The following is a 17,389-nucleotide window of genomic DNA, read 5'->3' on the forward strand; positions in this document are numbered from 1 at the left end:
TTGTTCTGGGTTTGTTTGTGATTTAAAAAAAATATATATATATATATAGTCTCTGTCTTGTTACTCTCTAGTCTCCATGATTTCTTGATCTCGGTTTGTGTGGTCTTGACAACAACACTACTGTCTACTACACTGGACTTTTGCTGATTTTGCTCTGACTAACAGATAGTATAGTCACCGTAAATTTTGAACAACACAGTTAACCCCCGTTAATTGCAGAGGAAATATTCTAGATTTACCCGCAATAGGTTATAATCTGCAATATAGAGAAACCATATTAAAAAAAATAGTGTTGTAGTTTTATGACCCCCGCATGCTGCGAAAACATTTAATATATAACTTTTCTTTTTTTTTAAGTTTCTTTCGTACATGTTATTCTTCGCTTGCTGTCAAGAAATGATAGACAATCGTATGAAATCACTTGGAGATACAGAAAGAAGATTGGCTTGCTCACTTTAAAAAAGTGACAAACTGTGCTTGCTTCAAGCTTTTATATGTCATTCTCAGTTGTGTTTTATTGTAAAAGTGACAAAAAAACAAAAAAGAATTAGACATTATTTATTTAAACATAAACATTTTTAAACAACCAATATAATTCACCCAAAATTTGCATAAATGTTAAGGTAATTGCAAACTTTCAGACTACTGTGTTGTGTGTTAACTACTACTTTAACACACAAGGCAGAGCACAAACAGAGCAAGCAATAATTTCAAGTACACACTTGGATACCATTTGTTGGTACCCCACTGTAAAAAAATAAAGAAAATAATAATACTAATAATTAATAAAAATGTTATGAAAATCAAGCAGTAAAAATCAGACGGAATTGTTTTGAAAACAAACTCCTAAAAAAGGCCTGGACAAAAATGACGGTACCCATGAAATGAAAATAATTTAACCATAGGGGCATACGTACAACCATAGAGGTGTGTCCTCACAGTGGCACAGGTGTCTTCTAACTTGTAAACAGTCAGTTGGCCTATTCAAAGGCTGACAAGTAGTCACTGTACTAATTGGTGACATAGTATGTAAACACACTAAACATGAACAGAGGAAGCAAAGGAGAGAGTTGTTTCAGTTATTTTTACTGGATCTCAGTGCATCATTTGATACAGTTGATCATAACATACTGTTGAACAGGTTGAAAACTTGGGTGGGATTAAATGGAACAGTCCTAAAATGGTTTTGGTCTTACTTAGAGGATCAGAGGGCCTTGACATGTGGGGTTCCTCAAGGGTCAGTCCTTGGGCCCCTTCTATATATGTTACCTTTGGGTCAAATGCTTCAGAACACCAATGTTGGCTCACAGTTATCACAGTTATGCAGATGACACACAGCTATATCTATCAATGTCCGCAAATTACATCAATTCAATCAGCGTATTACGTCACTGTCTTGAGCAAATTAACCAAAATTTCCTTCAGCTAAACCAAAGCAAAACAGAGGTAATTGTTTTTTCGGCACTAAAGAAAAGAGGATTGCTGTTAGGAAACACCTGGAGTCACTGTCTTTAGAAACCAAAGACCAAGTCTGAAATCTTGGAGTGCTCATAGACTCAGACCTGACTTTCAGCAATCATATAAAGTCAATCACTAAAACAGCCTTTTATCAACTGAAAAATATATCCAGACTGAAGGGTTGCATGCTGCAAGCAGACCTGGAGAAACTTATCCACGCTTTCATCTCCAGTAGACTTGATTATTGTAACAGTATTCTTCTTCCTGTTCTCCCTCAAAAGAGCATCAAACAGCTGCAGCTTATTCAGAACGCTGCAGCTTGGGTTCTTATCAGAACAAAGAGATCAAAACATATTACTCCAGTCATAAAAGCTTTACATGGGCTCCCAATTACAGTGGTACTTTTACTTAAATTTCTCCCAGAACCAATTAATTTCGTAAGTAGAAAATTTTGTAAGTAGAGACGCGTTTTCCATGTAAATGCCCTAATCCATTCCAAGTCCCCCAATATTCAGACATAAATGTTTTATAAATGCATCAAAACATGTAACAAATACATGTTACAATTAGATTATTGCACAATAAATGAGAGTTGTGCATAATGTAAAAAAAACAAATAATAAATAATAAAAATGATGGTCATTTACCTTTTAATTGCTGTCCTCATCGCATTTTGCCCTCTTTGTTTCATGTTCTATCTCAGAAGTGGTTTTTGCCTGGCGTTTTGTAAAAAAATGATTTAATAACGTGGCGGCTGTCAATACATTACAGTCATATTCTTTGGCGAGATCAACCAAACGCATCCCTTTTTCATACTTTTCTATTATCTCTTGCTTTGTTTGTACGGACAAAAAAAAAACATTTCTCCTTTTTTTCTTTTCTTCGTTTCTAATTCACGTAAAACTAGCGGAACACCTCATGGCCCGAGGGGCGAATGACGAGGATGCTGCATAGACATATCCATCACATATATATCTATCTACCTGTCTATCTACACACATAGACACATATGGTAGAGGTCCCTCTTAGCCAATGGGATGCCAGGAAGATGCTAGGTAATAGCCAATGGCAGAGCAGCTATCAGTATGTTGCGTTCAGGAAACTCTGGAGCTGCGAGTAGCAGCCCATACTGTATTTTTACCTTTCATATCCTGAAATTTCTTTCGTAACAAGAGGCAATATTTTCCTGTTGAGGCGTTTCGTAACTTGAAAATTTCGTATGAAGAGACGTTCATAAGTAGAGGTACCACTGTAAGTGTAGAAAAGATTTTAAAATCTTGCACACTCCTGCTCTTTTCTCTGCTAAGATCTCTATCCACGATCTATATAAGTTGAGAAATACAGTGAGAAACAATTTAAACAGTGTTACTTCACTTGATCAAACACGAGTTGGAATACCAAAGATCTGTCCACACTACAGAAATTTCTTTTGTACCTACAAAGAAGTTGAAACTTTTGTAACAAGTTAAATATGCACCGCGACAGACAACCTTTCATTACAAAAGCCACAGGCTACTGATATGATGCATTGCAGTCTAAATTTCTGTAGTGGGGACGGGTTAACGCGCCGTGTGCCGCCCCCAAAAAATGGCAAAACCGAAGGTCGCCTTTGCTTTTCGGGTAAGTGACGGTTTGGTTGAGGGGCAAAATTCGCTTACATCGGTGCTCATTCCGTCACTCTTTCAAAGTTTTTGTCAGTCATCAGTCCGATAGCAATACCGGTAGTTCATCAGTGACGAACTGACAGACCTTCTGTTGGTACTGATGGACTGTCCACCACTGGGTTTCAGTATTAAAAGTTTTTAATGTGGAAATTACTGTATAATGTAATTTAATTCATCACCAATTTACTCGACTTGTGGTACTTCACCATTATTTTTCAATTCTCAATAAATCCCTGCCTTGTTTCTAAAGCCAAATGGAAATTTGCTTGGTAGGGCCACGTCAATCCTGTTTAAAGACACACTGAAAAATTGAATTCAGGAGTTTGATGTTTATGTTGATCAAACTGTACATTATGTACATTGTACATTATGTCTATGCACCTTACTGTATTATCTAATTATCTTTTTTTCATCTAGAAAAAGGCCAGTTTCGTACCATGAACAGAATGGTAAGGGAGGCCTGGGACGTGGTACTGGCCGGAGATCTGCTGGAAAGTTACCATCTCAGTCATCTTTGGATGAGAGGGTTGGCACTGGGGACCGACGAGAGAGACAGCCAAGAGATGGTCACAAGCTAGAAAAGATCCATTCTCAGGACTATGATGATGGGGAGGACAACTTGGGTCACTTAGAAAGAAATCGGAGACGGCCAGACGATGATGAACAGAGGGAGCGGCAACGGCGTGAGGAGGAGTTCCAAAACCGTTATCGTAGTGACCCCAACCTTGCTCGGTACCCTATCAAACCACAAAAGGAGGAACAGGAGATGCGCATGCACGCCAAGGTATCCAAGGTCCGCCACGAACGTAGACACAGTGATCTTGCAATCAACGAGGTCGGACTAGGGCCTGGTGAAGGAGGAGGCTGTGAAATGCAGGTGTCTGAAAACCGTCTGACGAGGAGAGGAAATCGCAAAGCTCAATCAGAAAATTATCGAGCTTACTCTGTTGAAAGGACCGTGGGGGAGCCAGGGGGACCGTTGCCTCCAGATAAGAAGGGCTGCTTTGAGCCAGGTTTAACACACACGGCAAGAGGCAAAGGTGGGGACAACTTGTTGAGGAAGGACTCACAAAGTTCGGAACAGTCGGAGTCTTTGCGGCCGCCCCCTTCACGCTCGTACAAGAGCAAGCGCGGCGTAAACAAGAGGCAGATGTCCATCAGCAGCTCAGAGGAGGAGGGCGGCTCCACGCCTGAGTACACCAGCTGTGAGGACGTTGACATGGAAAGCGTCAGCGAGAAAGGTCAGTCACACAGATGAGCTCTCTCTACTGGTTTTATCTAATTTTATCAGAATTCATTTAACAGTTATCATTTCATTTTTGTCCCTCCAGACTTTTCTAGTTTTTTTTACAAGACAATAACAACACTCAATTTCTAGCCGTGTTTTATAGCCACTGAAACTCGGTGTTGTGTTGGAGCAGCTTTTACCAAGCTCACACGCTTATCCATAATCTTGCAATCTCTCCTCACCAAAAAAAAAAAAAGTCTCATTTGTTGAATTCCCATAATCTTCATAAGCACTTTGAGCTTATGCCTGTATCCCATTGTGTATGCCACTGGCATGACAAGGAAGTTGAAGGCTCATTATAGTTACAGTATTTAAACAGACAATTTTTTAAGCAGAGTAAAGTTGTTGCTGCAACTTTCGGATTTTCCAATCAGGTATCACCACAACAAGTCACTCTTTATTGGCACAATTTTTATGCTTGATGCCCTTCCTGATGCAACCTGCACATTTTGAGTGGTTAAAAAAGTGTTGTGAAACTTTTGTGCAGTGGAATTACAATGACAAATCCTGTATTTTCTCTCCCGGCATGTACATATATAGTATGTACAGTACGTCTGGATATTGGGGAAAAAAATAACCACATGCTCACAGCATAGGTCCTGCACACAGCACATTGCGGTACGGTCTCATTTACACCTCTGTGGCGTGGCTATTGCAGCTCTACGGACAGCACTCCTTTATTTGGAGAGACCCTGTGATTTAAGCCAGCAGATTTATGGAATTAGGTCAGTGTTTCTATTGCTATGTAATGCTTTACGAACTGCCAGTTGCAAAAGCTAAAGTGAAGACAGTCGCATGTTGTCGAATTTTTGCTACCAATTTATTCACCTGCTCTCACTTGTGTAAGATATGTTTGACTGTGCTAGAAAGAACCATATAGGGGATCAGTTTTATGGAGGCGGTAGATCGAATAAGTGTGTTCCAAAAGCTTGCTTCTCTCACTAGTGATGGTTGGGTTAGATTTCAGATGTTTTAATCCAGAATACTATAACTCAGGGGCTCGCAATGGGTAGATGGTGTGGACTGTGATTCTTACCTGTTTTTTAAACACTCCCGTTTCTCAAACATTTACCCTCTTCTGTAACTCTCACCTCTGATTTGATATAAATTCGGTCAAATGTGTTTTGCTAACAAGAAATATGATTACTCCTGCTTTCAATATGTTGTAAGGCATTGTATGGAATAAAACTACACCGAACCATTTTGTAAAACCTTTAGAAAAATTAATAACTGATTGTCTATTTACTGTTTGGTGTTTTTTGCCAAATGGAAAACATGAAGTATGCCTACCCTTTAGATATGCAAATAATGATTTTAATTTTGCAACACAAAGCCGATAGTGATCTATATTTGTCTGAACTTTTACATCAAACAGTTATATTTTCAGTACCGTATATGTAATGGACAGAATCCACTTTTTGGTTTTGTAACGGTTTTAGTTGTATTCCGTATATGTTTACTGGTAGGAAAATCAATAATGTCTTGGAAATCAAAAGTAAAACTAATGAGTCAGTCAAACATTTGACACATCATGACAGTGTGAGGTTACAATTAGGTGTGATTCTGGATGCAAGAGAGGTGACATTACTATTGTTCCAACATGCTTTTTATTTATTTGGGAGAAAAATATTTAAACAAATGCTAAAAGCAAATAGTCTGTAAAACTGAATTTTTCATCTCCCATTCTGATGGCAGTCATGGAGGCTGTATCGAGTATGCCCTATTTGACTCATCACTGTAAAGCTGTTTAAAAGATGCATGGATTAAAAGCCTCCACAGATGATCTGACATGTTACTCTTATTGCCATTATGCTATCCACAACATTGCTTGCACACTGTCACACTTCGTCAACGACTTTCTACCACTGTCATTGTAATGCAAATTGCTCCAATACACTAGGCCTGTATGTAAAACGCCAACGCTGCTGGGGCACCTTCTCACGCTAACTCTTTTCCACTCTCATATCCGCATAATGTTGTACCCTTAAAACAGGGAATAGACCCTTTCCATTTCTGAGGACAGGCGTTTGAGTGTTACATAAGAGAGGCAAAATAGTCTCTAAGTCTGTTTTGTATTGATAACAATGGTGAACACCTGTTCTGTTTACGGTTGCTCAAATCGCTCAACTAAAGATAAGAAATCATTCTTTCTGATACCATCAGTGATTGTAAAACATACGAAGAAGTTGTCTGAAGACAACGAGCACGATAGCTATCAAATCTCCAACATGGCCACTTTACACTATCAAAAAATACAAGGATGTGCTTAGATCACTTTTTCTTTGTCATGTGCAGTGCATCATAAGTTAACCTTTGATTGTAAATTTAAAGCAGGTGTGATGCTTACCTGTTTACACACCCATGCATGTTTTGGTAATGTTTTTTAAAACATTTTTTGGAGTATGATTTTCACTCATCATTTTCAATACATTTATATTTAATCGTTATTTAAAGCGAAAGTCAACCCAAACATATTTTTTTCCAGAATATGTTCGATGCAGGCCCACTCCTCTAAACACGGCATTCTGATTAATATTATGTTTGTGGAATAGGAGAAATCCACCCGTTTTTAGCTAGCTCAGGGGCCGGCCATTTTGTCACTTCTGTCGACTGACGATGACATCGAAGTTGCTCAGGGCTCATATACCGACCAATCATGGCTCAACTTCAGAAAACCGGTGTGCCGTGATTGGTCGTTATCTGAGCCCTGAGCAACTTCTTTGTCATCTTTTGTCGACAGAAGTGACAAAATGGCCGGCCCCTGAGATGGCTAAAAATGAGTGGATTACTCATATTCCACAAACACAATATTAATTGGAATGCCGTATTTCAGCTTAGTAAAAAATGTTCGGGTTGACTTTCCCTTTAAGTACATTTTTATTTTTGTTTTATTTGCGTTATTTTGCGGCTATGCGTGGCTTGGGAAAATGAATTATAAGTGTCCGATTAAAGTGTATGTTATTTGTCTCAAAAACGTATATTACGTCTTTGTATGAAATCAACGTTTTTCGCCACGTTCATATGTGGTCCTAGATCTGATAGGTATCAGATTTTTTGCAATGCGACAAAACATGTCTCAACAGCACCAGGTCGCATATATCTGACATTACTGATGTCATCCTCAGCCCAAAATGGGCTCCGAGCGGGCAGAGGTAAAATGCTGGCATCAGGGAGATCGAATCTGCAAAGTTGTTTTGAGTAACAGTATTGACTTTGTTTGACTTGAATCCCACTTCAAACATGAAGCATAAAGTGGACATTTATGGTGATAATAGTAATTCAGCCACTGTTCAGATCGGCTCATTTTTGTGACGTGACATCTTTAGTGACGTCTCTATGAAATGAGATTGAAAGGCCTCGCCTCATAATTTCCCCAAAATACTGTACTGTCCTACCTCCTACCGAATCGCTCCAATGTCGAAATGCCCCGACATGATGCACCACATTTACTTCTGTAAACACGACATCGTGAGTGGCGTCTTTTCTTCTGCGCATGCGGGTCACTTAAATTGTTTTCAGTTTGAAACAGGGATATCCGCTTTCTTCCATCCATCCATCCATTATCGATACCGCTTATCCTCACAAGGGTCACGGGGCGTGCTGGAGCCTATCCCAGCTGTCTTCGGGCAGTAGGCGGGGGATACCCTGAATCGGTTGCCAGCCAATCGCAGGGCACACAGAGACAAACATCCACACTCACAATCACACCTAGGGGCAATTTAGAGTGTCCAATCAACTTATCATGCATGTTTTTGGAATGTGGGAGGAAACCGGAGTACCTGGAGAAAACCCACACAGGCACGGGGAGAACATGCAAACTCCACACAGGGAGGCCGGAGCTGGGATCGAACCCACGACCTCTGAACTGTGAGGCGGACGTGCTAACCAGACAAACATCGTGCCGCCTGTCCGCTTTCTTCACTCTTTAAAATCATTTTTATTTTGGCATCTTTTCAACATGCCAAAAATAAATTAGCCAGCTAATGATCTTTAAATAAACCTCTGCCGTTAGCATTTCTCCCCGGCGGTGTCATGCACAACGCTTTTTTTGGGGGGGGGTGGACGGGTTCAGGGGCCGACAATGTTTATGAATAAGGCCGGAGGGTCGAGGCCGGAAGGGTACCCAGGTCAAGGGTGGAGGGGCAAAAAGGGTCAAGTGCCCAGCTCTGGTGATATGAAAGCTTACACACAAAAAAATATCCGTTATTTTTTTTTATTTTATTTTTTTAAAGACGGCAGTGCACAGTCCTGCGTAAAGATGAAAATGTCTTCCTACAGCCCTCATTTGCAGACGCTGTGCGCAGAGGTTCAGGAGCAGAAGCCCCACTAACCTGGTAAAATAAATATTCAGGCAGTTATTTTGCAAATATTTATTTTCATTGTTCAGAAATAGTGCTCTTTTTTCCATTGTGTTTTTAAATTCAGGTCAAGAATACACGCTACGAAAGCCCAGAGAATGACGGCTCACAGCATTTTTGTTTTGTGAGATGGATAATTTCAGCTTTTGAATTCAATTTTTTAATTCATTTGAAAGAGACCTTCAACTCTGCGATTTTTATTTTTTTGTAAGAGTTCAAAATGTGTTCATTTAAATACGTACAACTTCATTTTCTGAAACATGGATGGACTGCATGGATTTCATAAGCAACGCACTGTATACTATATACAGTACATATAGGCTAGCATTTTCCTTTCGGATATCAAAAAGTGTTTGTGGCTCCTAGTGTTTTCTATTCCATGGAAACCAGGTTGAAATGGCTCTTTGAGAGTTTAATGTTGCCGATCCCTGCCCCGTGTCATCCTTCAGGTTTTTTTTTCAACATGGGTGGGGGATAATTCAAAGTCGTTTAATGTGACTTGAAAGCAATATATGTGTTTTTTTGGCTCAGACACCGAGACAATATTCACATTCAATATCCTTTAGCGGTTTTCTTATAAGAGCCATTCTGGAGGGCGGATTTCCTGCCTGTTTTCCATCTCACCCTGCTGCAGCGCACCTGATTAAAATGATCAAGATCGTTATCCAGCTTCTGCAGACCTTGCTGATTATCTGATCATTTGAATCAGGTGTGTTGCAGGAGAGAGAGATGGTAAACATCCAGGAAACCGGCCCTCCAGGAACAGGATTGAAGACCCTTGTTTAGCGCTTTAATTATGTGTTTGGCAAAAGTTCAACTGTCTGTCTGTCTGTCAACACGGGACCTGCTTCTACATTCGTTACTTCTGACATCCGTGATTGGGTGAATGTATGTATGCAGAGGTGGAATGTCCGCCTCGTGATAACGGCTATATAACATGATTACATCAAGACAAAAAGATACACAGATATACATTTGAACAAATAACATACACACTGTAAATTGATGATATTCAGATGTAAATCACTGGCTAACAATAATAAATATTATTTATTGTGGGCGGCACTGGTTAGCACGTCCGCCTCACAGTCAGAGGTCGTGGGTTCGATTCCGGCCCCGGCCTTCCTGTGTGGAGTTTGCATGTTCTCCCCGTGCCTGCGTGAGTTTTCTCCGGGTAGTCTGGTTTCCTCCCACATTTCAAAAACATGCATGATAGGTTGATCGGTCACCCTAAATTGTCCATAGGTGTTATTGAGAGTGTGAATATTTGTTTGTCTGTGTGTACCCTGCGATTGGCTGGCAAACAGTTCAGGGTGTACCCCGCCTACTGCCCGAAGTCAGCTAGGATAGGCTCCAGCACGCCCGTGACCCTTGTGAGGATAAGCGGTTCGGATAATGGATGGATTATTTATTGTTATTATTTACATTATTACCCTGATTGTGATTCCTCCAGAGGAAATGTAATTTACATAATGGATGGATGGATGGATGGGATGTAACTACACAGAAAAGTCGACCACACCCATGCAAGCATGTAAGGACTATTGTCACTGAAAGGTGCTTTGCCTCTTGGATGAACATCAGGAAGTCAGAAAGCAGACTAGCGTCTTTCTAACCCTGGTGGTCATACACAGTATTTTTTTGTCTGCAGCAGCGCACTAACCATGACCCTTTCTGCTGCCCCAAAAGTATTTGGGTTTTCCTTCCCTTCCTTTCCACATTTCCATACATTTATATTTCACTTCTTCCCCAAATAAAATTTCCACAAAAAAAAAAAAAATCCTAGGAATCTGCTGATGATTATAACGTGTTTCCAAAGATGAAAATACTATTGTGGAAATACATTTGTAAGGTAATCGTCCAATGTTCTGAGAATCATGGAGGTGTTCAGTGTTCTGAGAATCATGGAGGTGTATGACACCTCTGTAGACTAATTTATTTGCATTAGCAATTCAGATAGCTGACAGCGGTTTTATACTACGTTTTGTTCTCTCCCAGTCACAGGAGCCAGAGCAACAATATGTTACACGCCATGTACAAGAACATTAAGAGGTTCAGGTTACAGCATATTATTTTTCCAACATACACGAGAAAAGGTTGTCTTGTATCCCTAATATTATGTTGGTTGGAATGCTTTTAAGTCAGCTTGTGGGAATATCACAATCATCGGACCACTCCATCCTCTGCAAACTATAATTTTTAAACATGTTTTGTCTAGTTTGCTTTTCATTCTTGATAAGATTAAATGTGTAAAAGTATTTATCTGTGTACTTTGTGCAGGTGACTGGGACTGTCATCCACTTGATCCTACTGTTTGGCATGTAAGTTCCAGCAGAATATTCATTTTAGTCTCCTTTTTGCAGGACATGATTTGTAAATTACTAATTTGTCAATAAAAATTAATTCATCAAATGTCTGCGCAGTACCAAATTACCTTAATTTCTCGAGAATAAGTTATTTTGCCCCCAAAAAATAAAAAATTAGTCATCCAAAATTGAGAGGAGTGTTGGGGTTTATAATACCAAGATTTAAGTAAAAAAAAAAAAAATAATAATAATTTTGTCACTTTTGTATAGATTTTTGCCGTTACTTAGGGGTTGTGAAAAATTTGTACTTTTATTAAAATATGATATGTTATAGCTAATGTTACAAATTTGTAGAATATAATAAGATCATTATTATTACTCACCATGAATTAAAGAGCATTGCGGGTGCCGCTATATTGATCTGTTATCATATTGTAACATCTTCCAAGGTTCTCAGCAGACGTTAGTCAGTGAACTCGGTGTATTAACAACAAAACACAGCGACTGTATGGTTGTGGCTGATGCTTGAACTAAAAGCACCGGGACATCACAAACAGCACACAAACAGTCTTCTTTAGCTGACTAGCTCTCTCGCACTCTTCCCATCCGTGCGAACAAGGGATGCGTTCAAGAGCTCGTAAATAGCGGTGCTTGCAATAGTCCACATAACAAATGCACATCACAACCTTCCATATCAACACACAACAATGAAACACACATTAAACAGTTTGTTACACTGTCATCTCATATCTGTTACTAGCACATCCATTTGACATAACGTGACACCGGATTTAGTGTCTTAGATTACTGGACAGACTAAAAATGCTCATGTGTGAATTTGTCATACATTGGACCAATGCTATACACAGATGATAGGGATCAGTCCAGCCTGCAAATAGCGAAAATCTGCGTGGAATTGACAGCCATTGAAATTGGGGGGTTGGGGGGGGGGGGGGGGTATTTTTTTTTTGAAAACTCCCAAGAATTCTTCAACAACGCTGATAAACCTCCAATATGCGTTTTCCATGAAAAACAGGGGTTGACTCCCAACCACAGAGCACAACTCCCAAGTTAATTAAATGTCAAGTAACAGGTGAATGTGCAGGTGGAGATTGACCAAAGCAGTGAAAAAAAGGATGACTTTAACCACTGTGTCTTATAGTGTATTATGAGACCCTGTCTGAGGGTGCATTAAAAACAAAGAAAAAGAAAGGCATTAAAAGTCCAACCAGATAAAATGGATACCAGTGACCAGGAGTACAGAGAAAAACCTGCTTTTGAAGAGTGAGTTTGAGTAGGGTTGTTTATTTGAATGCGTTGTACTCAAGGAATTACAGTAAATAGAAATACTATCACATTTATTTCTCTTTGTGTTGCAGTATTTTCCTAATATGACATATAATCTTAAATGTTTTTGTCTCGTAACATCACTGTATCTGATCCCTTTAGCATCCTGTAACGTGGCAGCCATCGAAAGAAGGTGATCATCTGATTGGACGCATCACGCTTAGCAAGAGATCGGCCATGCCACGAGAAGCTGGGTCACTATTGGGCCTAAAAGTAAGCAGAGATGCTGCACATTTAAAATAACATACATTAACTCTGTGGCAAATGATTAATTGATTGATTGATTGATATAACCAATCAAATAGCATGTGACAGTGCATACACAAGAAATAATACAGCATAGACTTACAGTATGCCAAAGTTGAATGTTAAAGTGTACATAAATTGTTGAACCCTGTATTTGTTACATGACCTCATTTGGTGAGCGGCTGTTTCTGCAATCAGCAACATGGATGTAGATGGCAATGAAAGTTCTTTATCGTGAACTCAGACGAAAACGCCTGCTGTTGTAGCTCAAAGATCTCTCTCCAGCTAACAGTTAACGCTTGTAGAAAAAGTCATACTGTAATTTCTCATGAATAACATACAATCGAATATCACACGTATCCTGAAATAGCCCTTCAAATTGTTCTTTCTCTACTCATGAATGCTACGCTCTCACGATTTGCAGGTCGTTACTTACTCTGTAGGGCTGGGAACCTGAGAATATTTGATGCTAGCATGCAGCTAGCTGGCCCCCTTCGTCAAAACCTGGGAGGCATATGCAGCCTGTAGATCGAATCCATCCATCCATTATCTATACCGCTTATCCTCACAAGGGTCGTGGGGCGTGCTGGAGCCTTTCCCAGCTGTCTTCGGGCAGTAGGCGGGGGACACCCTGAATTGGTTGCCAGCCAATCGCAGGGCACACAGAGGCAAACAAACATCCGCACTCACAATCACACCTAGGGGCAATTTAGAGTGTCCAATCAACTTACCATGCATGTTTTTTGAATGTACGAGGAAACCGGAGTTTCCGGGGAAAACCCACGCAGGCAAGGGGAGAACATGCAAACTCCACACAGGGAGGCCGGAGCCGGGATCGAACCCACGACCTCTGAACTGTGAGGAGGACGTGCTAACTAGTCGAACACCGTGCCGCCTGTAGATCGAATAACTGTTATAATTTCTATAGCAGTTGTGTGATTTGGATATACCGTGAATCCCCCGAAATCAAAGTATGTATTTAAAGCATCTTTGATTGAAACAGTAAAGATTAATAAACTCATGCCTGTGTGAAAGCCACATGTCCAAGCTCTCAAATTCTTTTGGAATTATGTTTCTATCTGCTACAGGGGCTGAGATATTAATTATTTTGTAGGTGGCGAAAATGTCAAGTTTTCAAGTGTGACTCCAAAGGCGACCGTAGGTTTTAGAGAGATGTCTCACGAGGGGCTTCAGGCTTTTAATAAGTTAAGGATGTTCTCCTGATTATTGGTGGAACGGTTTTGGTCATTATATATAGACTTCTGTCTCCTGGTGTAGTCCACCAACATTTTAAACATGCTTTAGTGCAACCCCTGATTAAACCCCTGATGGAAAAAGTAGTGCACACGCAGTTAAAATCTTTCTTGGATGACCATAAAGTCATGGAGGTTTTCCAGTCTGGTTTTGAAATGATCCGAGATCCTATTTGGCAGGCAGGACTTTTTCTGTTAGCTTAGGTTGCTCTGAGCGCTGCCACTCTGCTGTATGGTATTCCACGGGGTTCTATTTTGGGGCCCCTGCTGTTTTCACTGTATTTGCTGCCCCTAGATTACATCCAAAGAAAACATGGTATTCCCTTCCACGGCTATGCGGGTGACAGTCAGATCTATGTCCTACTAAGCAAAAAGCATGCTTTCTTCTTAAGACCCCTTTTGTCTTGTCTGGAGGAAATCAAAGCCAGTATGGCACTGAATTTCCTTAATTTCAATAAAAACAAAACAGAGGTTATGGTGTTTGTTCCCAGTGGCCCTTGTATATCCCACCCTGTTGACCTGGGCCCCCTGGCGTCTTATCTAAAGCAAACAGTCTCGAACTTGGGTTTTAAAATGGACAATGATTTTAAATTGGACCGGCAAATCAGTGCTGTTGTTTAATCCATCTTCTTTCGTCTAAGGCAGCTGCCTAAGGTAAAACCCTTCCTTTTTCAACATTTTGGGGTTGATGGTGAACCGCCCTCGCAATGACCTTGTGTCCAGGCTCTCCCTTGCCGTAGCATCTTTGTACCGCAGATGAAGCACATTGTACTCATCCATCTCTAGCTGTGATAGCAACTTCCTATTGCTGATGTTTGAATTCTGAGCTGGTAGTTGTTTCTTGTTCAATTTGGATGTGGGGCTCCGAAGAATCCATGCCTCCTCCATCCTCTGCATGTATCCTCTCTCACTGGGGTTACTACCGCTACCGTAGAAGCACTCCATCCACACCATATTTTCTGCTCCGGTCCATGAATGCCACATTCTTGTTCCAATAGCCCATTTCTCACCTGTGTGTCCTGGTTCAACCAACAGCTAGCACAGACCTCGTTGACTCGAGCGACATCAGCCAGTATTACGCTTATTGTTATTTGTGTCACTCATCCGAGGTATCGGTGCATAGCATGAAGGGTCTTGCCTAAGGACCCAACTGAATATTACCGTTTGGCCTGACCAGGATTCGAACTCGCGTCAGTCCCGCTGTAACATTCCTGACAGGATTTAATAAATATGAATATTCTGACAAATTGTTCAGGATGTGAATGTCTGTACTGGAGGTTGGCAACTCTGTATTTCTGTTACTTCTGTACTTCAGTTTCTCAAGTTAGGAGTACAGTACAAAAAACAATTGCATTAATAATAGTAAAAAAAAACGTGTGATTAGATGGGCCAAAATATATTTTGGATTAGTTCAATACGTTTACGTAAAATCACATTAGAGTAAAAAAAAAAAAAAAAAAAAAAAAAATGGGTATAAGTTTATTTTGAGATAGTTACAAGAAGCTGTTGGCACTGATTTGGTGGAATGGCCCATATGATTTATATTTGTATATATAAAAATACATGTAAATACATGTATATTTGTTTATTAATTTGAGATGATTTTGAAGTTTGTTTGTTTTTTCCTCAATGCATTGCCAAGACAGATTGGGACTCAAAGATTCAGACTCGGGTTAAAAAAAAATAATGTGATCGGGACATCCCTAATTTTTATCCATATTTGCACCAAAATGTAATGGGTTCTTGTGCTGTCCACACAAAGCTGTGAGGATTGTTGTACATTTTTCGGGCAGTATAACAAACCAACAACTATCAAAACAAAACATCAAGGCTATGAGGGGGAGACACTTCGAATCTTAATGATGTCTTTAGTCTCAGTCCTCTTATTTGTGTAGGTTGTAGGTGGGAAGCTGACAGAGACTGGGAGACTTGGGGCCTTCATCACCAAAGTAAAAAAAGGGAGCCTGGCAGATGTCGTGGGACATTTAAGAGCAGGTGAGCAGGTTTACTGTAATCCCCTGGCTATTCGCAAATTCAACTATTCTATTTTATTTTAGTGGCGTATAATGCATGTATTTTTTTTTTTTGTGAATTATCATATTAATTTAAATACAACAAAATATCAATATACAATACAATTCTGTAATACTGTGAATATATTTTTCTTGGTTAAACCGTGACATCATCAGCCGAGTTTATTTACATACTGTTCAAGCGATACTACGTGGAGTAGTATCTCCACATATTTTTGTGCTCTTTCTTTAACTCCTGAAGATGATGCCCAAAAGATGTGCCAGATCTAGATAGCTGCATCGGGCAAAAAAACTCCTACGTCCAAATATGGTCAATTTCCATCCATCCATTATCCAATCCGCTTATCCTCACAAGGGTCGCAGGCGTGCTGGAGCCTATCCCAGCTGTCTTAGGGCAGTGGGCGGGGTCCACCCTGAACTGGTTTCCAGCCAATCGCAGGGCACACAGAAACAAACAAACATTTGCACTCACAATCACACCTAGGGGCAATTTAGAGTGTCCAATTAATCTCCAGCCACAGGCTTGGACTGTTGCCCCTGTGGTTTATAGGCTGCGGCCAGCAGCATGGAAATGTGGTCGGCGAAGCCAAGGTGGGGTTCGGGGAGAGCTCTGTATGGAATAAACAACCAGAGGCTCAAAGGAGTTTTTACTTTTCATTATATCATTAAAACATTTGATTCTGTAATATTAGTCAATATTCCTGAAATGTACACTTCATGGCACAAGCAATACATTCACATTCCTGTTCCTGCAATCTTTGATCCAGGTGATGAGGTGTTGCAATGGAATGGGAAGTCATTGCCAGGAGCAACCAAGAAAGAGGTTTACAACATAATTCTTGAATCAAAAGCTGAGCCTCAAGTGGAACTAGTTGTTTCAAGACCCATAGGGTAAGATTGGCTTCATTCATGTGTAAGAATCGTTATTGTAGCAGAAACAAAATTCTGACAGATATTTTTAATATCTCCTTCCTTTATCTAAAAGTTCTATTCAGCGAATTATGTCCAAAAACATCTTGAGAAAAGTATATAAAGCAAATCAGTAAGTAGTGTCGAATTTAATTGGTAGAGCCTGTCCCCTACAGCTTACCTCAAATCCTTCAAATGATAGATTTTCCTTTGTCGTTGTTTTCCTGCTTTTTCCCACCATGTTTGACATACTGTACATACTCTACATACATACTGTGCTGTACATATAGCATACTGTACATATGTATTGTATATTTGAGTATTACGTTTGTTTTCTTGTGTAACTGTTGCTTGGCATTGAATTGGTGCTTGCTCATTGAAATATGTTGGGGAATTTTTACTTTCCACAGGGACATTCCTAGAATCCCAGAGTCATCGCATCCTCCTCTCGAATCTAGTAAGTATCCAAAATGGTTCTCCTTTTAAACAGTGACATTAGATTCTCAAGCAATTGTCTATTTTAGGAT

At 40.0% G+C, this 17,389-nt stretch overlaps 1 protein-coding gene across 28 annotated transcripts in view; it reads left to right on the forward strand.

The window, feature by feature from the left end:
• Positions 1 to 17,389, forward strand: part of rims1b (regulating synaptic membrane exocytosis 1b) — a 106,424-nt gene that overhangs the window by 54,548 nt on the left and 34,487 nt on the right. For 24 of the 28 annotated variants that reach the window (XM_086033309.1, XM_086033311.1, XM_086033322.1 and 21 more), the window contains 7 exons: positions 3,540 to 4,363; positions 11,049 to 11,089; positions 12,524 to 12,634; positions 15,816 to 15,915; positions 16,721 to 16,844; positions 16,939 to 16,995; positions 17,273 to 17,319. In XM_086033309.1, the coding sequence (XP_085889435.1) occupies positions 3,540 to 4,363; positions 11,049 to 11,089; positions 12,524 to 12,634; positions 15,816 to 15,915; positions 16,721 to 16,844; positions 16,939 to 16,995; positions 17,273 to 17,319 (1,304 nt within the window). The remainder of the gene's footprint in view (positions 1 to 3,539; positions 4,364 to 11,048; positions 11,090 to 12,523; positions 12,635 to 15,815; positions 15,916 to 16,720; positions 16,845 to 16,938; positions 16,996 to 17,272; positions 17,320 to 17,389) is intronic. The other 4 variants (XM_086033316.1, XM_086033313.1, XM_086033330.1 and 1 more) reach the window with 1 other exon arrangement.

This window comes from Filicampus tigris, chromosome 6 (genome assembly GCF_054856515.1).
Source record: "Filicampus tigris isolate MCC_2025a chromosome 6, RoL_Ftig_1.0, whole genome shotgun sequence".
NCBI lineage: Eukaryota > Metazoa > Chordata > Actinopteri > Syngnathiformes > Syngnathidae > Filicampus > Filicampus tigris.